The sequence below is a fragment of the Podarcis muralis genome, chromosome 4 (genome assembly GCF_964188315.1).
Source record: "Podarcis muralis chromosome 4, rPodMur119.hap1.1, whole genome shotgun sequence".
Taxonomy (NCBI): Eukaryota; Metazoa; Chordata; class Lepidosauria; order Squamata; family Lacertidae; genus Podarcis; species Podarcis muralis.
Window position 1 is genome coordinate 2,415,816 of NC_135658.1, and position 24,431 is coordinate 2,440,246.

Here is a 24,431-nt window from a genome sequence, read left to right on the forward strand (position 1 = left end):
AGAAGAAATAAAGCCTTTGTAAATATGGCTGGGTTCCTGGACTCTTATCTCTGCTGTGTGCTCATTTCTGACAGGAAAGGAGAAGTAGTTTTGCACAACTAACATGAAATGGGCACAAACGTCCAAATGCACTCAGCAGGTAAGGCTTTCTGAAAGGCCCATCTGTAGCTACAGATGCCCTGATTCACCTGTGAGAGAAGCCGGCACTCCTGGCGTCCTGCTTACCTTTTTTCTCTTGCAGGTGGCAGAAGGCTGCCGGCAAGACCTCCTGATCCGCCTTTTCATGGGGGCAGAAGGGAAGCAGCGGCTGTGGCACCAGATCAGGTCAGGGGAAGCTGCCTTGTGGGGACAGAGGCCGAGGGATGGAGCAATGTCATGGACTGGTTGGGCACAGAGGAATGGTGGGAGGAAGCAGCCGGGGAACCAGGAAGGGAAGACGGCTCAGAGCCTAAGGAGTGGAGGTGGAGGAAGGATGAGCAGTGAGAGGGAGAAGAGGGAGAAGCCTGGGAAGAGGAGGTGTCAGAAGCTGGAATGGTAACTGGGCTTAGTGAGCTGGGAGACTCTGAGGCAGAATGCAGTGCAGAATCAGAGGCAGAAGAGGAAGGAGGCGAGTGGAGGAGGGAGGTCGAGAGGCAGAGGTGAGTCAGGAGAAGGAGGAGGCACCGGGGGCTCCCTCTCCTTCTGCCAGAAGCCACCCTCCCTGCTTGTCTCTCAGAGCCAGGAGAGGTCTAAAATGGAGGAGCAAATGCAGGCTGCAAACTGGCGCACTGTTAGATCGCTTGCCAGAAACCCCAGAGAGGAGGGGACTTGGAAAGCTGTGGGGAGCCGGGGGCCTTCATTCTCTGCAACTGCTTTTGTGGAGGAAGAGGCTCAGGGAATGAGTTGCTGTTCTCATTAGGTCTGAAACTCAGCCAAGTCTGCGAATATTGTGTTCTTGCTGATAAAGAGTTAAATACAGCTGTGAAGTGTGGGATTTCCTGTCCATATAACTCTGTGACTCCAGCCTTCTGAATGTTGCCAGCAGGATTCATCTGTAGTTTCAGTTTTCATGGAATCCTAGAGTTGAAAGGGACCCCAAGGGTCATCAAGTCCCACCCCCTGCATTGCAGGAATCTCAGCTAGATCACCCAAGACAGATGGCCATCCAGACTAGGCTTCTTGTATTTCTGTATTCATCACTGAATGCTAAAATAAGCTTCTAAGCAGCAGACAGACGAGAACAAATAGAGGCCAGGATTCACGTAGCCAGCCCCATCTGCTGCAAAAATGGGGCCTGCCCCCCATTCCTCCCCCTCTCCATGCCCCCATGAACCTCTTGAATTTGGCTCTAGGGCATTGGGAGGGAACCTCCTCAAAACAGCACATGAGGAGAGGGGAAAGTGGATCCTTCCATCTGGGAAACTGGAATGCTTGTGTAGGCAGAATAACGTGCAAAACATAAGCTGGAGTACCATCTATTTGCACAAATACCCATAATTAAAAGCAGAATAAAATAATTCAATTAAAGCGTTAAAATAAACATCCAGAATTAAATTGTGCAGCAAAGCAATCCTATTTATACAACACCACAATTAACAGGAAGGCAACAACAGAGCATTGTGTAGCAGATCATATTTCTGCTGTCTCAGAGGAGGACATTTCCCTTTTTCTTTTAGGGTCCAGTGTGCTTTGAAGATGTCGCTGTTCGTTTCACGGACGAGGAGTTGGAGTTGCTGGATCCTGACCAGAGAGCTCTGCATAAGGACGTCATGGAGGAGAATCGTGGGATCGTGGCCTCTCTTGGTAAGGCTCCCTGTGGGATCGTCCTATCTGCCTGGAAATTCAAAACATACCTCTATGTGACAAACCTCATATATTTTCACAGCGCCCCCTACAAGACCTGGGAACCTAACACCCCCACAATAAACCTTGAACAGCAAATTGCACTTTTTTCTGTGAACCATTTCCCTCTAGTTCTGCCTTTTTCTACCACAGTTGGGCTGGTCTGAACTGCCCATGCATCTTAAATGTCAGCTTCAGAGTTGTTAGGAAAGATAAGTAGCTTCTGTCAGGTTTTCTGTTTTTGTTTTTGCTGCTGTCAGTCTTGGGTTGACCAAAGAGACGACTGACACTGGAGATGGAGGGGATGCCATGACTGGGCCCAACAACATCTGCCCCAGAGAAGAGCCAGGCTTCTTGAATCTCAGGTAGTAGTAGCAGTGATAGTAATAGTAGTAATTTTTATTTATCCCCTGCCCATCTGACCTGGTTGCCCCATCCACTCTGGGTGGCTTCCAACACATACATACACATGAAACATTAATAATAACCATCGGATCCCATATAAAAAATACATGAACTTTAAATGAACAGCTAGTGGCTAAAATCATGGAAACTTTTTTAAAAGTGTGTTTCCGAGGTTTGATGGCTCATAACACCACTTTTTGGGGAATAATACCATAAAATTATATAGCAATGGAAAGATAATTTAATGAAGAATGTAATGCAATGACTTTTATGAAGGAGTATTTATTGGAACAGCAGTCATAAAGAAAAAACGTGAAATCTTTGGTAACCATTGGTAACCTTTAGCTTTAATTACGGCCTTACTATGCCTTCGCATGCAGTGAACCAAGTTTTTTAGTTCTGCAGCTGTAATAATGTGACACCAAGACTGAATTATTGCCTCTATTAATTAGGCTTTATTAGTGGGTGGCTTCAGACTAACAAGTTTCTTTAGTCGGCTACATAGACTTTCACTTGGGTTAAGGTCTGGGCTATTCCCAGGCCATTCAAGCAGTGGAATATTATTATCTTCAAAAGACCTTTTGCACACAGCAGCAACATGACAATGAGCTGAATTTTGTTGAAATATAAAATAATTAAATAAACAAATATTTATACAAACATATATAAATGCTTCAGTATATGGGGAAAGATCACATGCAGAACGCTTCAGTTTGGGCTCAAGTATTTCATTTATGTATTTTGGGAAGTTTACATTTCCACTGTCAGTGTATGAAAATGCAAAGGACCTGACTTCCTTTGTCTCCTCAGCCTGGTCCTCAGACCCTTGTCGGCATAAAGGAGTCCACAAGAAGAGTGCCCTTGCAGAGTATTTTCTGCTTTTATTCCGGGTTAGCGCCTCCGGCAATGACAGATTTCCTCTGATCGGGAGGAATCCGCTCCGTGGAAATCAGGGTCTGGAGACCCCCACGGCGAGGCGGAGACCCACTAAAAACCACAGGCGGGAGAAGCCTGTGGACGTGGGATTCGGCTGGCACCTTTTGTGCCTCCCCTACTCGCGGGGAAACCCGGTTTCGAGGATCCGGAGCGACGTGGGGTGAGCGGCGCGGTGCTTCGAATCGACTGCTTCTTTCACAGAGTGAAGCCGCATTGCTGTTGCCGGAGAGCGCTGACTTTTTCCTGTGGACAATTGGACTTTAAACAACTACCCGTGAGTAGAACAGAAAATTGGGTCTTTAAACATCTTAATTTGGCACCGAAACGGGAAGGTTTCAAACAGGAAGTCCACCTTCCTCTTTTGTAAATAGATTGAAGCAAAGGCGCTGCAAGCTAAAGTCTTGGAAAGCCTCTTCAAAAGGATTAAATTTCCATCGGTTAAAACTACTAAACCCCCCTTGGAAGCAGGAGAAGAGGGGGGAAATTTTAGATTGCCTAAGCCTGCAGGAGAGAGAGTGAAGAAAGATAAATTACCACCATTTTGAACCTGGGAACGGGCTGCCAGTAAGATCGACATTTTGGGAAAGTTCATTGACTGTGAATAAAACGTATGTTGACAGACAGTTAAATAAGAGAAATATATTGTTTCCATTGTTTCCTTTTGCTCTTAAAAAGGAGCAAAAGTAGCTGAAAATTGAAACTAATTTTGTTGCTGGATCTGCATTTAAAAGGACGGATACAAATAGAAATTGTTTCCTCTATAGGGAGCTTTTGAAACTGTTGCAGGAGTGGAGCTGGGGAATTTTACAGCTACAGAGATTAAAGACCGTGAGAATCAGAGATTGACCTTGGACAAGAATGTTGACAGAAGAAGCCTTAGTGATTGCATTTTGCAAGATAAGTGCTTTATTGGAACAGCTTCATGAGAAGACGGATGTGATGACTACTAAAATTGATAATTTGGGACAAAAAATGACGGATTTGGGACAAAAAGTGAATACCTATACAGAAACCTCTCAGAACTCGATTCAGGAATCCACTTTGACATGGCAAGTTGTGGAGAAGACGAGGGAGAAAGCTGTTGTTGAACCTCAAGTAATACAAGTGGAGAGAGCCCCAGCTGTTCAGAGGCAATTTGATGAATATAAGCTGTTGCCTTCTACGATTGAATTTAGAGAAAGCCAGATTTGGAGGGATGGAGTCCCGCTTGGATTGGAGAAGGAAAGTTGGATAGATCCCCTTATGCAGGGAGGCTCTGGCTTTTGGGATCTGGATTTGGGTCAGGGGGAGATTGGAGTTGTGGGGGCCTTTAGCTTCGGAGGGATTTTGAAACATGCTCTGAAAGATCTTATGGACTTTAGCTTTGACTATGGAGAATGGGCTGACCTGTCGAGAAGGAATAAAGACATTGTTAGGTTGGAGTTTCCCCGAGATCTACTCCTCAGCACCAAAGGAAGGAAATTAAGAACAAGATCAGCAGAAGATAAAGTTAAGTGCATGTATAAATATGAAGAAGATCTGCAGAAGGGACATGGAAAAGAGTTAAGAGCCTCGGACAGAAGATCACCAGGTTGATGGACCATATGGAATTGATAGAAATGACTGACAGAATCCGAGACCAGGGAGAAGAGACGGTGAAAGAAGATTGGAAAAAAGTTTAAAATTTATTTAGAGAAATATTGTAAAATTAATGAGTGTTAGAAAAATGTTGGAATGAAATTACATGGCTTTAGTAGAAACGTTATAAGGAGTTAAGTTCAAATAAGTTTTAGGGTTTTAATGGTAAGATAAGGTTAAAATAAATTAAGACAATTAAATGTCAGAAAACAGTGAAAGATGGAAAGGATTTTCTGAAATAATTAATAACTAGAATACAAAAAAGGGAGGTGTGAGGAGGTCGATGAAACAAGTTAATGAAAGACAAAGATATGGAAATATTGGATGTGTTTTTAATTGTTTTTGCTTTTGTTTTTGTTTTGATGTATTGTGTCTTTTGTTTTTCTTTTTTTCCTCTTTATGTATTGTAATGTATTGATTTGTATTGTTTACTTTTTCTCTTTTTTTTACCTCTATCTGTAATCTTTAAACTTTTAATAAATATTATTTTTTAAAAAAACCAAAAGACCTTTTGCACACAGCAGCAACATGACATGGAGCTGAATTCTGTTGAAATATAAAAGAATTAAATAAACAAATATTTATACAAACATATATAAATGTTTCAGTATATGGGGAAAGATCACATGCAGAACGCTTCAGTTTGGGCTCAAGTATTTCATTTATGTATTTTGGGAAGTTTACATTTCCATTGTCAGTGTATGAAAATGCAAAGGACCTGACTTCCTTTGTCTCCTCAGCCTGGTCCTCAGACCCTTGTCGGCATAAAGGAGTCCACAAGAAGAGTGCCCTTGCAGAGTATTTTCTGCTTTTATTCTTAAAAGTCTTTATCTGCAAAACAACCGACCAACTGTACACACATCAACACTACCAGATTTCACCAACCAACCCACACCCAACACTAACATTGACCACTCTATATATACAGGTACAATTAGGAGAAAGGTTGCATGAGTCATTGTAGGCCGCTGACTCATGCTGACTTGGTTCTTTTAGCATTAAAGAAACAGCGGCCAATTTATAGCCGTGACACCCATTAATGACACAAATTCATAACACTAGCTGGGTGTTTCACGGTCGGTGTAATGCATGTAGAATGTAAATCTTCTCTGATTCTTCTCCTCGCGTATGTCATGCCATCACTACCAAGCAAGGAGATTTGGGTCTCATCGCTCCAAATAACAGTATCCCGTTGTTCCGCTGTCTAGTTAACATGGGATTAATCTTTTCAACCTTTGCTTGAGAGATGACAATGGCTTTTTCCTTAGAATTATAACATTTTGACCAGTCCTTGCAATCAACATCACATTACATTGCGCCATGTCATCTTGTATTAACCCAGATGATTTTCTTCGGACACGTGGGCACAGTCTCTCCATTCTTTGATCATCACTTGCTGTTGTGCACCTTTTCCTGCATTTTGCAGTCTGATTTTGGAGTGAATGAGTCTCCTTATACCTCCTCAAAAATATAGAAAGGCCAGCTTTGGTTAAGTTTCCCCCAATCTTTCTTCTAATTTCTTCATAACTGTATCCTTGTTCACTTAATAGTACTATTTTACACCTCTTTCTGGGTAACCAGTCAACTATTTGTGCCATTTTTGAAATTTTATTATGTTCTGCAAACTCACTAAATGAAAGAACACGAAAAAACCAGCCAACTTGACAGCAATCACATAAGACACTGACAAAAGTCAACCTAAGCAAGTAGTGCTTCTGCTTCCTATTTCTGGTTATTTGGCTACAATTTTTGATAGAATACAGCTAATTGAACTTTGTTGCATTATGTTCTTGCTCAAATTATCTTTTCATTGATATATGATTTTATGATATTACTCCAAAACAAGTGGTGTTATAAGCCATTAAAGCTCTGAAATTCACTTTTTTCCAAAAGGCTTCCACAATTTTGGCCACTACTGTATATCAAACAAAGCAACATTCAACAACTCACCAGAATCTAATAATAGATATATTTAATAATAGGTTCATTTAATAATAGGTTAATGACAAACAACAGAGGTAATAAACACACACTGTAGTGATCAGGTGGGATTGCTATGAGGAATTATAACAATTATAGAGTAAGGCATCTGTGTCAGCAATCAAAGCATTGCATTTACTGGGTTTAAACTATTTTGATATGATTCTTGATCAATCCACACCTCTGCATCCCTGTTCCATTTCTTTTTCTTCACAAGTCACGTACCCACTTAGACAGGCAGGCGTCCTGGGTCATCAAAGACAGTGGGCATTTTCTTTGATGTAGCTTTTCTGATATGTTAATCTTAGGATGTTAATCTTAGGGCCAGGAAACAGGTTTCACATAAAGGTGATAATGATCGCTGTCCTCCTGGCCATCCTTCTTATCATGTGTATTCATTGTTTATGACCTCCGGGATTGCTGAATGCACTCATTTGTGGTTTTAATTCATTTACCCCAAAAGTGTGCGTGCTTAACTAGTTTTGGTAGTTTAACTTTGTCCCCACGTGGGGTTTGTTGAAATGCTCAGAAGAAATCTGATTGGTTCTTACAAAAACTCAGTAAAAGTTCTTTTGTGAATAAAACGACCTGGGCCGAGGGGTGGAGGGAGACAGAGATTATTATATGCACCATTCCCAGAGTCTTGCTGGTTCAAGCCTCTGCGTGTATTCTTATTAATCAGAGTTCAAGCCTTCCTTTACTTTGTGAACTCCTCAACACACTCAACTCCCTTCAGTTCTTTATTCGTTCCTGAGGCTCTAATCCCTTTTGTCTCCATTGCAGATTATGATGAATTGGAAACCAAGAACAAGGGTGACCACAACAAAATCCCCAGAAAGGAGAAGCCACATAAAAATTTGGAGTGTGGAGATAGCTGCAGCCAGAGTTCCCATTCCACTTCCCATCAAAGAATTCTCATTGGAAAGAAACCCTATCGGTGCATTGAATGTGGAAAGCGCTTCAGTTGGAGCACCGATCTCACATCCCATCAGAGAATTCATACAGGGGAGAAACCTTACCAATGCAAGGAATGTGGCAAGAGCTTCAGTCAGAGCTGCAATCTCACTTCCCATCAGAGAATTCATACAGGGGAGAAACCCTATCAGTGTGTGGAATGTGGAAAGAGCTTTACTGATAATGCCTATCTCACTTCCCATCAGAGAATTCATACAGGGGAGAAACCCTATCAGTGTGTGGAATGTGGAAAGAGCTTCAGTCAGAGCTCCCATCTTTCTTCCCATCAAAGAATTCATATGGGGGAGAAGCCCTATCCGTGTATGAAATGTGGAAAGAGCTTCAGTAAGAGCTGTAATCTCGCTTCCCATCAAAGAATTCATACGGGGGAGAAACCCTATCATTGTGTGGTATGTGGAAAGTCCTTCACTCATAGTTCCTCTCTGACTTCCCATCAGAGAATTCATACAGGGGAGAAACCCTATCAGTGTGTGGAATGTGGAAAGAGCTTCAGTAGGAACACTGATCTCACTTCCCACGAAAGAATTCATACAGGGGAGAAACCCTATCAGTGTGTTGAATGTGGAAAGAACTTCACTAACAGCCACAATCTCTCTTCCCATCAAAGAATTCATACAGGGGAGAAACCCTATCAGTGTGTGGAATGTGGAAAGAGCTTCACTTATAGCTCCTCTCTCACTTCCCATCAAAGAACTCATACAGGGGAAAAACCATATAATTGTTTGGAATGTGGAAAGAGCTTCACTGATAGCTCCTCTCTCACTTCCCATCAGAGAATTCATACGGGGGAGAAACCCTATCAGTGCATGGTATGTGGAAAGAGCTTCAGAAAGAGCTCCCATCTCACTTCCCATCAAAGAATTCATTCAAAGGTCAGAAAAAACCCTTCATTATACAGCTTTCAGAGCCAGGCAAATACACAGCTTTTCAACCAGGCTTTTGGCTGATTGACATCTAATGCCCTTTAAAAATGTGGCTGGGAGGGGGGTTACAGATGTTTATTTTCTATTTTTATATTGTACTTTTATGTTGTAACCGTCCTGAGACCTGTGGGTGTAGAGAATAGGAGCCTTCTCTTAGAGGCCTAGGGGTCTTTGCCCCCCCCATTAAAATATTTTGAGGGGGGTCACCCCTCAGTTGGTACACATTGACATTCCAATGACACACATGCATCATGTCATTGATTGTGCAAGGCGGGCCTTACATGCCCCCCCCCATATTTTATTCCAGTTGGTACCACTAGGTTGAATGGTATACAAATTAAATAAATAAATCACCTTTCTTTGCACATGTTCCAGCTTGTCAATATCCTTACTTATCATTTTAAAAAATTATGTGCCCTTCATCTGAAGATTTCACAATATAAACATAGAGGATGAAAGCATGGCTTTCCCAAAAACAAGTAAAGCCAGGGAAATTTCTCCTCCCCTTTCTTTGGATGGAGTTACAAACTTTGTTGGTCAGGGGACAGCTGTTGAAATAGTGCATCATGATTTCAGTAAAGCTTTTGACAAAGTCCCCTGTGATATTTATGTGAGGAAGCTGTTAACATGAGGCTGAATGAGGTAACAGGTGGATTTGACTGACTGAACCCCAAGAGGACTCCTTCATGGTTCCTCATCATCCTGGGGGAAAGTGACAAGAGGGGTGCTGCAGGGTTCTGTCCTGCGCCCGTTGTTGTTCAATGTCTTTATAAATGACTTGGATGAAGGAACTGAGGGGATGCTCATCACATTTGCAGACGACACCAAAAGGGGAGAGGAAGCCAATGTCACAGAAGCCAGAATCAGATCAAGGGCAGGAATAGTACCACTTTCTTCTGCCTTGGTCAGACCCCACCTAGAATACTGTGTTCATTTCTGGGCACCACAATTTAAGTATCTTAAATTTTGTTGGCCTGGGGAAATCAAGAAGGTTGGGCTGCACATTCCATATTCCTTTTATAACAGGTGGCAAATGTTTATTGAATACATATATTGTCAAGACTGTTGCACCCATCACTCGTGAGAAAATATTGCATGATCTTTTAAAATAATCAAATGAAACTTTAACGCATGTCAAGATGAAAGTCTGCAATTTCATCAGGACATGTTATTTGTTGTTTACTGTTGTAACTATTGCTTTCTGAAAAGTTATCTCTACCATGAAAATAAATAAAAACAATGTTTTTTAAAAAGACAGTGGGGAAATCATGTGTACTATTCGAATAATCTGCTTGCATGTGTTGAGTGTTATTTGGAGTAATTTCACATTATGTGTTTCTGTGTGTTCAGGACACATGATGGCAGGTGAGACTGAATAAAAGACTTCCTAGGAAATTCCCTTTGACTACTTCTGTATTGTTTCAAATGTAACTTCACTTCCAGATAAGAACAAATAATATGCATTGCTGACAAATCATACCATCGTTAGTTCATTAATCTCAACCCCAACAAACCCAGCACTTAACATGAGCAGCTGCTTTCTTCCCATTTCTTAGGTGGAAATAACTGATAAGAAGAAGGGAGATACACCCTTTCCCTCAAACTTTGCGGATCTGGGGGGGAGGGTTCATTTCACCCCTTAGTCCTGCTCCTGAAAGCTTGGCAGATGTGGAGTATTTGCTCACACACTGCCATGACTTAAAAATCAACCTTTTTTAAAATAAATGTAAAAATGGTACAGTGGTACCTCGGGTTAAGTACTTAATTCGTTCCAGAGATCCGTTCTTAACCTGAAACTGTTCTTAACCTGAAGCACCACTTTAGCTAATGGGGCCTCCCGCTGCTGCCGCGCCGCCGAAGCACAATTTCTGTTCTCATCCTGAAGCAAAGTTTTTATCCCGAGGTACTATTTCGAAGAATTGATGCTTTCGAATTATGGTGCTGGAGGAGACTCTTGAGAGTCCCATGGACTGCAAGAAGATCAAACCTCTCCATTCTGAAGGAAATCAGCCCTGAGTGCTCACTGCCAGTCGGGCATGTGTCTCTGCCAGAGTCCTACATGCGAGTAGGATGATCCTTAGATGGTTATGGGCCCAGGAATTGGGGCCACAGACTTTGTTCCAGTACAAAGGCTAAGGCAAACCTTTGTGGAAGATGGAACTGGTTCACCACATTTACACCACAGAAGGGTCCGACCCACTAGTTGGGTGAAGACTCCTTGGAGGTGCAACGTGTTGTGGAGTCCGGCACACTTCTCTGTGTTCCATTCCGTTTTCTGGACTTTTCCAGAATGTGCACAGCGCTAGCTGCTTAGTGTGTAAGCTTGCAGAAGAGTCCACACGCTGTTGTTCAAAACTAACAGCTTTATTTACAGCAGAACAGTAAAAAGAAACAAACCATCCAAGACAGCAGGCATCTTGCTTCCTTGTTCAGCAGCAAAAGCCAAAGTCAGACAGAACAAAGAAGCAGCTTCTCCAGAAGTTGGAGACAGCTCCTCCCCAGAACAGGCAGGACGATGGGTTCTGAGCTGTTAAGCCTGTAAGCTCTGATTCCCCATCACACCCCCTCTCGTCCTGCACTGCTGGGGGCTCGTACGTTTCACCACTTACCCCAAACACAGACCTTTACAGAACTCCCCATGATGCTGAAAGGTTCTTCTGCCAGGTTCTTCTGGCTTGGGCAGTACTGCAATCTCACCAAGCCTAACTGGATACTCTACACATTCTGGAAACAGATGTCTAGGTGTTTGGTTCTGGCCTTAAACTGCCCAGACTCTGACAGCTTCAGACAGGGTTGATTGTCCTCCCACACCGCGACGGGCAAACAACAATCTCTACAGATTTATTGAACCAAACAAATATAGAATTCCAATTCCCTGCAAAGCTCAGACAGCACACTGAATTCAGCTTCAGTAAAGGAAAGCGCAACGAGACTTTGCTTCCGGGTGTGATGGCCTGGGATTCGGATTCAGATGCTGAACCTGAGGAATTCCAGCATGCACAGGATTCCCCGCCTCCAGAACCAGCTGAGCCAGGGCTGGGGCATGAGCCTGAAGGGTCCTCACTGTTGGGATACTGCCAGGGAGACAAAGTCCATCATGACTCCACGTCGCCTCCGGACGTCCATCGATCTCCCGTAGACACGCAGTGTCAGCAATTAGCGACACGAGCTCCAGAAATAGCTTGCCACATTCCAGAGCTGATGCACGCTCTATCAGCAGATAAGATGCACAGCGAAAGATGCACTAAGGAGAGCATTGTTTAAGTTTATTCAGCGTTGGTCAGAACAAAGAAAAAACATGACTGCCTGCTTCAGTGTCCAGGCACAGAGAGAGAAATTAAAGCAAAGACAAAACATAAACTTTCTGTGAACAGGAAATACGCAGACTCTGTGACTCACAAAGCCTGCTCCCTTTTAAGGTGGAACGGAAATATCCTAACATCCTCCCCCTTTCTGTGTAACTTGTAGTACCTGTGGTTCAACCCAATTGCAACCTTTGTGCATAAACCTTAAGTTGTTCTCTGTTAACAACCTTAGACAATAGATCAGCAGGAATTTCATTTCCTGGCATGTAGGACACCTGAATGAGTCCTTTCTGAATACACTCTCTTGCGCGATGTAGCTTAATCTGCAAGTACTTGGTTCTTTGCTTGCAACTCTCTGAGTACAGCAAAGCCAAACAAGATCTATTGTCTTGATACACTTGTATAGGACATTTCACAGAAACTCTGATGTCCTTAAACAGTTGCATCAACCATTCACAATCCATGAGTGAAAATGACAGAGCATTGAGTTCTGCTTCACAGGAACTTAGGCTCACTGTCGTCTGCTTCCTGCACAACCAGTCAAACAGGCAGTGGTTGTACATGTAGCATACTCCAGAAGTGCTTGTACCATCCGTGGTGTCACTTCCAAAACTTGCATCTGCAAAGATTTCAAGACCTCCAGTCTTCTGACTGGTGAACCTCAGCCTGTAGTGCATAGTCCCTTTCAAATAGCGGGCTATGCGCTTCAGAGCTTTCCAATCCTGAACAGTAGGATTGTTAGCATGTCTGCTAAGCAGGTTAGTGCTTACAGCTATGTCAGGTCTTGAGCATCTAGCAATGAAATTCAACTTGCCTAGAATGCATCTGTACAGCGTTGTGTCAGAAAACGCTTCAGCAGTACTATCTACCTGGTAACCTGTCACCATCGGTGTGTCTGCTGGGTTTGCATCAACCAAATTCAACCTGGTTAATACATCAGCAATTTTCTGTGTCTGGTGTACCAGAAAATTACCTGCTTGGTCCCTCTCCACCTGCAGAGAAAGATAGTTGGATACCTCACCAAGATCCTTCATGTCAAAGTGCTCCTTCAGCTGAGCTAGGGTGCTTTGATAAAAAGCCTGATTCTTCCAAAACATCAGAAGATCATCAACAAAACATAAACAAAACAGTTTGTTTTGCCCCTCCTCCTTGACAAACACACATGGATCAGCTTTGCCCTGGTGAAAACCTAGAGAAAGCAACGTCTTAGTGAGTTTTGTGTTCCAACACCTGGCACTCTCTTGAGACCATATAAGGATTTCCGCAGTTTAGAGACCATTCCCTTCTGTATCTGCATCCCGTCAGGTGGAAGCATAAACAGCTCCTCGTTCAAAATCCCGTACAAAAAAGCTGTATTAATGTCATGATGGGAAACATGCAGTTTCTCCTCCGCAGCGATCTTGAGCATCAGCCGAATGCTCTCATATTTGACGGTGGGGGAGTAGGTCTCGTGGTAATCCTGTCCTGGTACCTGTGAAAAACCTCTGGCAACCAATCTGGCTTTGTGTCTGACTACCTTGCCATTCTGGTCTGTCTTGGCCTTGAAGACCCATTTGCTGCCAACCAGTCTCATTCCTGGGACTACCGGTACCAGTTCCCAAGTTTGGTTCCTGTTTAAGGAATCAACTTCAGCCTTCATGGCATTAAGCCAAGGCTCAGCATCTTTAGAGGTTAACTCCTGAACCTCTTTGAAGCTTGAAGGTTCCCACACCTTCTCTGAGCTACTAAGAACAGCAGTTGCCGTCTTAGCAAACTCATCAGCAAATCTCTTTGGAGGTCTGCCTTTGGCTGCCCTTTCAGATCTGTGTACTAGACGCAAGTCTTCTGGACTCATCTCCTCCTTCTTAGGAGAAAAGTGACCAATGGTGAACAGTGGTTCTTCCAGTTCATTGTCAGACGCATCAGATGGTCTGACTGAGGCCTTTGCGCTCTTGTAGTCTGCTGTGTCATCACTGTCGCTGACATCAGGAGCAGCACCGCCCACTGAGCTGGAATCCAAACTCTGATCATCATCATCATCATCATCCTCAGCATCTTTCACATCACCTTCATCTTCCTCTGGGTAACTCTGGAAAATTTCCACATTTCCCCCCCTACTTAGGATTGTACTCAACACTCTTTGTGAACTTTATGGACTTAGAGTCAGTCATCCATACCCTGTATGCATCTTTTTCGTACTCCATGAACAAACCATGTGCCCCACGCTTCCCAAGCTTGTTGCTTTGTGGGGTGTGTACCCACATGTCAGAACCAAAGATTCTCATGTGCTTGACATAAGGTTTCTTACCAAACATCTTCTCATAGGGAGTACAACTAATAGGTGATGACAATCTGCAATTATAAGTGTAAACAAAAGTGGACAGAGCCTCCCCCCAAAACTTCTCAGGGAGATCGGCATCATGCAACAAGGTTTTCAGGCCTTGAAGCAAAGTCTGATTTGCTTGCTCATAAATCTCCCATGGAGATCCAGGACTTGAGAGGCTATGCTGGATTCCCTTCTCAGTCAGGAAAGCTTCAAATTGCCGAGAAGTGAATTCAGCCTCTCAATTAGTAAACAAACAGCCAATGCGTTTACTGTGAACATTCTCCAACCAAGCTCAGAATGCCTTGAACCTAGGAAAATGCTTGCGATTTCTGCTCGAGCATAAACACATGAATGTACCTGGAAAAAGAATCAATTAGAACCATGAAGTACCTTGCTCCACCCAAAGAGGGCGCAAGTGGACCAACCAGGTCTGCGTAGACTAGCTGGTAGGGTTTGGAAGCCTGCCTGCTAGACTCCTTGCCTTTTGGAGCAACCTTCACCTTGTTCTCTGCACAAGATACACATTTCATGTGAAACTTACAGGGTTTGATGTTCAAACCCTCAACCAACTCAGGCATCTTGGCCACTGCCTGCCAAGACATGTGACAAAACCTTCTGTGTGCATCATGAATGCATCCTGCATGAAGAACTTTGTTAGTTTGTGCAACACAAGAATCAACATTAGACACAGCAACAGCACCATTGTCATCATAAGTTATACAGAACAAACCATCTATAAACATTGCATGCAAAATGTCCTCTTTGCCTTTTCTGATGACACAGACGCTCCTCTTGAAGGAAATCTCAAAGCCACGCCCAGTCAGCTGTGGGACACTGAGCAAATTGTCTGCAGCACCTGGAACATAAAGTACATCTTTGATGGTTGTGTGCAGACTTGCCCGCTTCACAGTCCCTTCTCCTGCAATTCATAACGTCTTTCCGTCAGCCAGGTGGATCTCACCATCTTGAGGTTTGAAGGAGATAAAGAGATGCCGGTCTTTTGCCAAATGGCGGGTGCATCCAGAATCTACAATAAATCTGGCCTTGGCCTTTGGAGCAGCTTTTGCAGCAAGCAAACCCTTGTTTTTCACCGGCGTGGGCTTTTGCTGCTTGCCCCCCTGCTCCTGGCCATCAGACTTGCCTTCGGCCTTTGGAGAAGCAATGCCAGCAAACAAAGCCTTGTTTTTCCCTGGCTTGGGCTTTTCACCCCCCTCTGCTTCTGGCCATCTGCAGGCATCTTGTCTCTGTTTACTTCTGGCCTTCCGGTATCTGTGAGGATGACCTTGGCTCCCATGAGAAATAGAGCTCTCAGCTGTCGACTCCTTGGCTCCCCCTGGAGGCTGGAATGCTGCTTGGGATGACATCACAGTCAGCTCCCCCTGCAGCTTGCAACCGGTGCCCTCAGCATCCCTGCATACACTCTCATTCTGGGAAACAGCCAGGACCTCCGATGCAGTCAAACTCTGGGCTGGGATGACCGGCAGATGAGGTACTTTCAAAGCATTCCACATCTGACGTGCAGTCGTATTTCCAGCTAGCGTTTTTATTTCCTCCAGAGAGACGGACAAGACTATTAGGTCTATGGCCTTTGAATCTTGGGCTCTCCATCTATCTGTCAGAGGAACTGGAGGGTCCTCACACACAGTATGCCACACTCCAAACTGTCGTAGTAAACTCACACCACACAGCCCAGGTCTCATAATTGTGCCGATTTAGCTTTGGGCACTCAGCAGCTTCAGAAGCTTGTAAAAACTCCATTCCAGCTTGAGCCGTGAGTCTATTTCACTTCAGAGACTTCTTATCTTGGCAGCTCATAAATCTAGAGTTCTGCTTAGCTCGACTCCCAGGCCAATTAAGCCAGCCGGACATCAAAGACTCTTGCCGCGGCAACGAAAATCCTCACTTTCGCTTTTCCACCACATACCTCTCTCGCAGTCTTACTCTCCTGTAAGTGCCATGAATCTGGGCCCAAAACCTGTTGTTGGGATACTGCCAGGGAGACAAAGTCCATCATGACTCCACGTCGCCTCCGGACGTCCATCCATCTCCCGTAGACACGCAGTATCAGCAATTAGCGACACAAGCTCCAGAAATAGCTTGCCACATTCCAGAGCTGATGCACACACTATCAGCAGATAAGATGCACAGCGAAAGATGCACTAAGGAGAGCATTGTTTAAGTTTATTCAGCATTGGTCAGAACAAAAAACATGACTGCCTGCTTCAGTTTCCAGGCACAGAGAGAGAAATTAAAGCAAAGACAAAACATAAACTTCCTGTGAACAGGAAATACGCAGACTCTGTGACTCACAAAGCCTGCTCCCTTTTAAGGTGGAACGGAAATATCCTAACACTCACCTGTGCTGGATCCTCAGGTGCAGGCATCAGCTGAGTCTGCTCTGGCTCCTGAGGTGGAGGAGGACCCATTGCCTGCAGGTGCTCCACTCTCAGCCCCCCGTCAGAGGAAGCTGGGGTTGCCTCTGGGTCCGGTAACCCTCCAGCCTCTCCTGAGCTGCAGAGGCTCAGGGCAGAGAGGCTGAGGGAACTAAGTTCCCGCAGGAGGAGTGCTCGCCTCCAGGCCAGGAGAGGCGAGTCATCTGAGGATCAGGGCCACCCTATGCCTCCGGACATATAAAAGCCAGCTAGGCCCAGTCCCTGCCTGAACCCTACCCTGCACCCAGCTTCGACTTTTATGGACTGCCTTCATATTGCTTCATTGACCACGGATTGGACTTGGACCTTGCCTCTTGATTAACCCCCAGGACCAACACATCAGGACTTCCACCCAACCAAAGAGTCCCCAAACTTTACCACCATCCCAGATACGGACTTCCTGTTAGCCAGATTCGCCCAATCGCTATCTGTCCTGCACATCAGCTAGCCATCACCCTTAGCTGACAGCTTGAGACAGAAATCCTTGGTATCCTGCAGATACGCAGCACCCTCTTGATACCATTCCAGGCACTCACACTCGGGTTTGTAGCTTCCCTGCTGAGCAGACTGGTAGCAAAAGCAATGTCCGGTCTGCTCCACTGGGACAGATACAACAGCCTACCCAGAGCTGACTGAAACATCTCAGCATTTTTGAACTCAGCGCATTCTACTTGCTGACTATCTTTCACGTAACTTGTCTCCATGGGTGTCCTGACCCCTGAATTCAGACATCCTGAACTTCTCAAGTAGTGATGCTGACTTGAATAAAATATTGGTGGGGGGCCAGGTAAGGCCCTCCTCGCACAATCAATCACATGATGCATGCACACCATTTGAATGGCAATGCCTACAATTGCAGTGAAAGTAAAATTTTGAGCCCAGCAGCTCCCCTTCCCCTGGAGAACACTTCTAGCATTTCATCTCCCCTACCTGTGTCCATTTGGTATGGCCCTTTCCAGGTTTTTTCCTGGCCTTTTTGTTTCTCTTTGCCAGTAGAAGCCACAATTCTGTGGCTACTCTAGGTTGTGCAGAAAGCACCTAGAAGCTCCGTAGAGGTTGAAGTGCTGATAAACTTCAGTTTTGAGATCTATAAATTCCAATTAGCCAGCAGAGGGTGTCAAGGGCCAGCCTACCTTCCCTTTAAAGCAAACATGGGTCTCCAGCTGTTTTTGGACTACAACTCCCATCATCCCTAGCTGGCAGGACCAATGGGGAGAGATGATGGGAACTGTGGTCCGGGAGCTGCTGGGAACCCAAGTTTGGGAAACCCTGCTTCAAAGCAACTTTTGTGTTTGGCCAGCAAAGATGGGACCTGTCCATGTTTGTAGTTTCTTGTATTTTGTTTTTCTTGTGACCTTTGTACATTTGTTTATTTCAAGAGGGCAAATTAAAAGCGAAATTGTATGGCAAGTTGTGGAAGAATAAAAGGTTGTGTTGGGGAAAAACAAAAAAAACCCTGGGGGTGGCCTCCTCAAATATTTTATTGGGGGAAGGGCAAAGACCCCTAGGCCTTTAAGAGTTGTTGCCTATTCCCTACACCCAAAGGCCTCAGGAATGTTACAACATAAAAACACAATATAAAAACACAAAACACCACATATTAAAAGGGCATTAGATGTCAATCAGCCAAAGGCCTGCTTATAAAGGTGTGGATTTGTCTGGCTCCCAAATCTGTATAATGTTTTTTCCGACCTTTGTATGGATTCTCTGATGGGAAATGAGATCGGAGCCCCTCCAGAAGCTCTTTCCACATCCCACACACTGATACAGTTTCTCCCCTGTATGAATACTTTGATGAGAAGTGAGATTGGAGCTCTTACTGAAGCTCTTTCCACATTCCACACACTGATAGGGTTTCTCCCCTGTATGAATTCTTTGATGGGAAGTGAGACTGTGGCTGTGACTGAAGCTCTTTCCACATTCCACACACTGATAGGGTTTTCCCCCTGTATGAATTCTTTGATGGGAAGTGAGACTTTGGCTGTTACTGAAGCTCTTTCCACATTCCATGCACTGATAGGGTTTCTCCCCTGTATGAATTCTTTGATGGGAAGTGAGATCGGAGTTCCTCCTGTAGCTCTTTCCACATTCCACACACTGATAGGGTTTCTCCCCTGTATGAATTCTTTGATGGAAATTGAGATTGTGGCTGTGACTGAAGCTCTTTCCACATTCCACGCACTGATAGGGTTTCTCCCCTGTATGAATTCTTTGATGGGAAGTGAGATTGTGGCTGTTACTGAAACTCTTTCCACATTCCACACAAAGATAGGGTTTCTCCCCAGTATGAATTCTTTGATGGGAAGTGAGATTGGAGCTGTGACTGAAGCTCTTTCCACATTCCACACAAAGATAGGGTTTCTCCCCAGTATGAATTCTTTGATGGGAAGTGAGAGAGAAGCTCTTTCTGAAGCTCTTTCCACATTCCACACACTGATAGGGTTTCTCCCCTGTATGAATTTTTTGATGGGAAGTGAGATTGGAGCTCTGACTGAAGCTCTTTCCACATTCCATACACTGATAGGGTTTCTCCCCTGTATGAATTCTTTGATGGGAAGTGAGTTTGGAGCTATGAGTGAAGCTCTTTCCACATTCCATGCACTGATAGAGTTTCTCCCCAAATATATTTTGATGATGGGAAGTGGAATGGGAGCTCTGTCTGCAGCTTTCACCACACTCCAAATTTTTACGTGGCCTCTCCTCTCTGGGGATATTGTCGTGGTCACCGTCATTCTTGATTTCCGATTCATCACAGTCTGCAATGGAGACAAAAGGGATTAGAGCCTCAGAAACAAATGGAGAAGAACTGAAGGGATTTGGGGAGGTGTTCATTACTTTGTTGTTTGTCATTAACCAACATATTTATTATGAGATTCTGCTGAGTTGTTGACTGCTGCTTTGTTTGATATACAGTAGTGGTCAAAATTGTGGAAGACTTTTGGAGAAAAGTGTATTTTAGAGGTTTGATGGCTCATAACACCACTTCTTTTGGAGTAATGTCATAAAATTATATATCAACGGAAAGATAATTTAATCAAGAATGCAATTCAACAAAATTTGTTCATTTACCCATATTATATCTAATGTTATAGCCAAATAACCAGAAAAAGGAAGCACAACTTGCTTAGGTTGACTTTTGTTAGTGTCTTGTGTGATTGCTATCAAGTTGGTTGGTTTTTGTGTTCTTGTAAAACATAATAAAATTATAGAAATGGCACAAAGAGTTGACTTGTCACCGAGAAAGCGATGTAAAATTGTACTATTAAGTGAACAAGGCTACGGTTATGAAGAAACTGATGAAAGATTAGGAAAAAACATAACCAAAGCTGGCATTTCTATATTTTTGAAGACGTATAAGGAGACTCAGTCACTACAAAATCAGACCAGAAAAGGCAGGAAAAGGTGCAGAAAGGCAAGTGAAGATTGAAGAATGGGGAGACTGTCCCTACATGACAGAAGAAAATCATCTGGATGGATACAAGATGACATGGCGCAATGTAATGTGAAGTTGAGTGAAAGGACTGGTCTAAATGTTAGAATTCTAAGGGAAAGCCATTGTTATCTCTCAAGCAAAGGTTGAAAAGATTAAACCCATGTTAACTGGACAGCAGAACATTGGAACAGTGTTATTTGGAGCAATGAGACCCAAATCTCCTTGCTTGGTAGTGATGGCATGAAATTCGCAAGAAGAATCAGAGAAGATTTACATCCTACTTGCATTACACCGACTGTGAAACACCCAGATAGTGTGTTGATCTGGGGTTGTATGGCAGCAAAAGGTGTGGGCAAAATTTGCATCATTAATGGGAATGTAAATGCCCCTAAATGCATAAATGAAAGACTTGCTCCCAAACTGAAGCGTTCCTCAGGTGATCTTTTCCCAAATACTAAAGCATATAGATAGATAGATAGATAGATAGATAGATAGATAGATATTCTATTTTCTATTTCAACAGGATTCCGCTCCATGTCATGTTGCTGCTGTGTGCAAAAGGTGCTTTCAAGATGATGACATTTCACTGCTGGAATGGCCTGGGAATAGCCCAAACTTTAACCCAATCAGAAATCTATGGAACTGACTAAAGAAACTTGTTAGTCAGAAGCAACCCAGCAATAAAGTCCAATTAACAGAGGCAATAATTTAATCTTGGTTTCACTTTATTACAGCTGCAGAACTAAAAACTTGGTTCAATTCAAGTGAAGGCGTTGTAAGGCCGTAATTAAAGCTAAAGGTTACCAGTAGTTATGACTGCTGTTCTAATAAATGGTTATGCCTGCTGTTCTAATAAATACTCCTTCATAAAAGTTCTTTCATTACATTCTTCATTAGATTATCTTTCCATTGATATATAATTTTATGCTATTACTCCACACAAAAGGGGTGTTATGAGCCATCAAACCTCAGAAATACACTTTTCACAAAAGGTTTCCACAATTTTGGCCACTAGGAGAAGTTGTTCACTTTAAAGTTAATGTTCTTTTTATATGGGATCAGATTATTATTTATGTTTCATGTTTATATATGTGTTGGAAGCTGTCCAGAGTGGCTGGGGCAACCCAGCCAAATGGGCAGGATATAAATAAAAAATATTATTATTACTACAGTGTTACATCAATTTAAGAGGAGCCCTGTTCTGGAAAAGATTAAGTTAGTAAACCATCTTCATCATCATCATCATCATCATCACGGCTACTAGTACCTGAGATTCAATAAGTCTAGCTCTTCTCTGGGATGAATTTTGTTTGGCCCAACCATGGCATCCACTCCATCTCCATTGTCAGTCGTTTCTTTGGTCAACCCAAGACTGACAGGAGCAAAAACAAAACCAGAAAACCTGAAGCTCCACACTTCCTGGACTTGTATCAGAGCGGCACAGCGAGTGCTGCTTGTGTGTGTGAGCTTGCAGAACACAGAGTCCAATACACTGCTGTTCCTCTAAATTAGAAAGCTTTTTTGTATGTACAGCAAGATAAACCATCGGAAGATGCAGACATTGCGTCTTCCTTGTCTCAGCAGAAAACAAAAGTCAGAAAGAACAAAGAAACAGCTTTCCCGGTTGTTATGAAAGCTCCTCCCCAGATGCAGGACATTCTGAGCTGTTAACCCTTTAAGCTCTAAAACTTCACAGCTGATCTTTCCTAACAATTCTGAAGCTGACATTTAAGATGGCCTGGGCAGTTCTTGTCAGAGTTGTGTTCGATCGAGCGACTCCTCCAGTCGAGCCTTCGGATTCCCCTCCAACGATAATTAGCGACCTGAGCCTCTGATAAGACTCCAGGCATGTTTCCCCCCATTACGCAGAGTATCCAGCACAGGGAAGGACGAGAAATATGAGCTACATGCTAAGGGTTTTACTGCTAAGCTACGAAGGCAGAAAAAAAAACATCCTCTCTCTGTGAAAGCAGAGAGCAACTGAAAAACAAAGGAACAGGAAACCAGTAACATCCCATCTATCTCCTGTCTTCCGTGAGACTTCCAACAGTCTGGAATGTCTCTGGAATGTAAACAGAGTCTTGTGACTCCAAGAGCACTGCACAGTGGCAACACACAGAAACTAACAGTTCAGGCCAGCCCATTCATGGAAGAAAAAGGAATAATTTGAGGAAGATTGTTCAAAGAAAAAACTGTAAGTTACTGTTTATTGTGGGGGGTGTTATGTTTCCAGGTGTTATAGGGGCCATGGTTGAGCTCTGTGAAAATAGATGAGGTTGGTCACATAGAGGTATTTTTTGAATTTCCAGGCAGATAGGATGATCCCACAGGGAGGCTTACCAAGAGAGGCCACGATCCCATGAGTCTCCTCCATGACGTCCTTATGCAGAGCTCTCTGGTCAGGATCCAGGTACGCCCACTCCTCGTCCGTGAAACGAACGGCCACATCTTCAAAGCACACAGGACCCTAAAAGAAAAAGGGAAATGTCCTCCTCTGAGACAGCAGAAATATGATCTGCTACACAATGCTCTGTTGTTTCCTTCCTGTTAATTGTGGTGTTGTTTCAATACGATTCCTTTGCTGCACATTTTATTTATGGATGCTTCTTTTATTCTGCGTTTTAATTATGGGTATTCGTCTTTGTGCAAATAGTTGGTACTCCACCTTGTGTTTTCCAAGTCATTCTGCCTACTCAGATGGGCAGATGGAAGGATCCACTTTCTCCTCTCCTCGTGTGCTGTTCTGGGAAGGTTCCCTCCCAATGCCCTAGAGCCAAATTCAAGGGGTTCATGGGGGCATGGAGAGGGGGAGGGGAGAAATGGGGGGCAGGCCCCATTTTGCAGTGGATGGGGCTGGTTAGGTGAATCCAGACCACTATTTGTTCTCATTTGTCCACTGCTTAGAAACCAATTTTTGCTTTCAGTGATCAGTCTAGAAATAAGATAAGCCTATTTTGGATGGTCATCTGTCTTGTATGATCTAGCAGAGATTCCTGCAATGCAGGGGGTCTCCTGGCTCTGAGAGACAAGCAGGGAGGGTGGATTCTGGCAGAAGGAGAGGGAGCCCCCGGTGGCTCCTCCTTCCCCTGACTCATCTCTGCCTCTCGACCTCCTTCCTCCCACTTGCCTCCTTCCTCTTCTGCCTCTGGTTCTGGACTGCATTCTGCCACAGAGTCTCCCAGCTCACTAAGCCCTGTTATCCCTTGTTGCATTCACAAAGTAAAGGAAGGATATTTACTTGAGGCGTTCACAAAGTAAAGGAAGGATATTTACTTGAGGCGTTCACAAAGTAAAGGAAGGATTGAACTCTGATTAAGAATACACACAGAGACTTGAACCAGCAAGACTCTGGGAAGGGTGCGCATAATCGTGTCTCTCTGTGCCTGTCCGTGTGCAGCCCCTGGCCCAGGTAGTTTTTATTCACAAAAGAACTTTTTACAGAGTGTTCGTAAGAACCAATCAGATTTCTTCTGAGCATTTCCACAAACCCACGTGGGGAGAAAGTTAAACCACCATAACTAATTAAGCATGGGGTAAACAAAGAACAGAACTACAAATAAGAGCATTTGGCAACCCTGGAGGTGATAAACAAGCAATATATATGATAAGGATGGCCAGGGGGACAGCAATCATTATCACCTTCATGTGAGATCTGCTTCCTGGCCCTAAGATTAACATCCTACATCAAAGAAACTTGCCCACTATCTTTATGGCCCAGGATGCCTGCCTGTCTAAGCAACTGGGCTGTGTATGTGACAAGAGAAATGGGCAGCAGAGGAAATGGCCAGAGATGGCCAGAGGGTGTAGATTGATCAAGAATCATATAATTTAAACCCAGTCAACACAATGCTTTCATTGCTGACACAGATGGCTTACTCTATATTTGTTATAATTCCTCATAGCAATCTCACCTGATCCTTACAACCCCTTCAGCTTCTGACACCTCCTCTTCCCAGGCTTCTCCCTCTTCTCCCTCTGACCGCTCATCCTTCCTCCACCTCCACTCCTTGGTCTCTAAGACGTCCTCCCTTCTTGGTTCCCCGGCTGTTTCCTCCCACCACTCCTCTGTGCCCAACCAGTCCATGACATTGCTCCATCCCTCGGCCTCTGTCCCCACAAGGCAGCTTCCCCTGACCTGATCTGGTTCCACAGCCGCTGCTTCCCTTCTGCCCCCATGAAAAGGCGGATCAGGAGGTCTTGCCGGCATCTTTCTGCCACCTGCAAGAGAAAAAAAGGTAAGCAGGATGCCAGGAGTGCCTACTTCTCTCACAGGTGAAACAGGGCATCTCTAACTACAGA

General features: G+C 44.0%; 4 protein-coding genes across 4 annotated transcripts in view; 2 read left to right on the forward strand and 2 right to left on the reverse strand.

Annotated features, from left to right (window-relative positions):
• Positions 1-10,052, forward strand: part of LOC144327613 (uncharacterized) — a 257,507-nt gene extending 247,455 nt beyond the window's left edge. Inside the window, 2 exon segments of the mRNA XM_077927993.1 lie at positions 7,686-8,493; positions 8,496-10,052. Coding sequence (XP_077784119.1) covers positions 7,686-8,493; positions 8,496-8,692 — 1,005 coding nt within the window. The 3' untranslated portion in view covers positions 8,693-10,052.
• The window catches only part of LOC114589663 (uncharacterized), a 305,430-nt gene that overhangs the window by 153,550 nt on the left and 127,449 nt on the right, over positions 1-24,431 (reverse strand). The window lies entirely within an intron of this gene.
• Positions 1,533-24,431, forward strand: part of LOC114595223 (uncharacterized) — a 646,585-nt gene continuing 623,686 nt past the window's right edge. The window contains exon 1 of the mRNA XM_077927845.1: positions 1,533-1,782. Coding sequence (XP_077783971.1) covers positions 1,749-1,782 — 34 coding nt within the window. The 5' untranslated portion in view covers positions 1,533-1,748. The remainder of the gene's footprint in view (positions 1,783-24,431) is intronic.
• LOC144327594 (uncharacterized) lies at positions 16,428-24,346 on the reverse strand. Its single transcript, XM_077927955.1, has 3 exons — positions 24,268-24,346; positions 22,473-22,599; positions 16,428-19,455 (listed from the first exon to the last, which is right to left on the reverse strand). Exons 1-3 carry the CDS (start codon positions 24,337-24,339, stop codon positions 18,338-18,340), a joined length of 1,317 nt encoding a protein of 438 aa, XP_077784081.1. The 5' UTR covers positions 24,340-24,346; the 3' UTR covers positions 16,428-18,337.

What these genes read in the sequence shown, in the direction of transcription:
- LOC144327594 (XM_077927955.1), bottom strand. Translation starts at nt 24,339, where the DNA reads ATGCCGGCAAGACCTCCTGATCCGCCTTTTCATGGGGGCAGAAGGGAA. An exon ending in CGGCTGTGGAACCAGATCAG is followed by an intron (nt 22,600 to 24,267) that starts GTCAGGGGAAGC and finishes TTTTTCTTTTAG; the next exon opens with GGTCCTGTGTGCTTTGAAGA. An exon ending in TGGGATCGTGGCCTCTCTTG is followed by an intron (nt 19,456 to 22,472) that starts GTAAGCCTCCCT and finishes TCTCCATTGCAG; the next exon opens with ACTGTGATGAATCGGAAATC.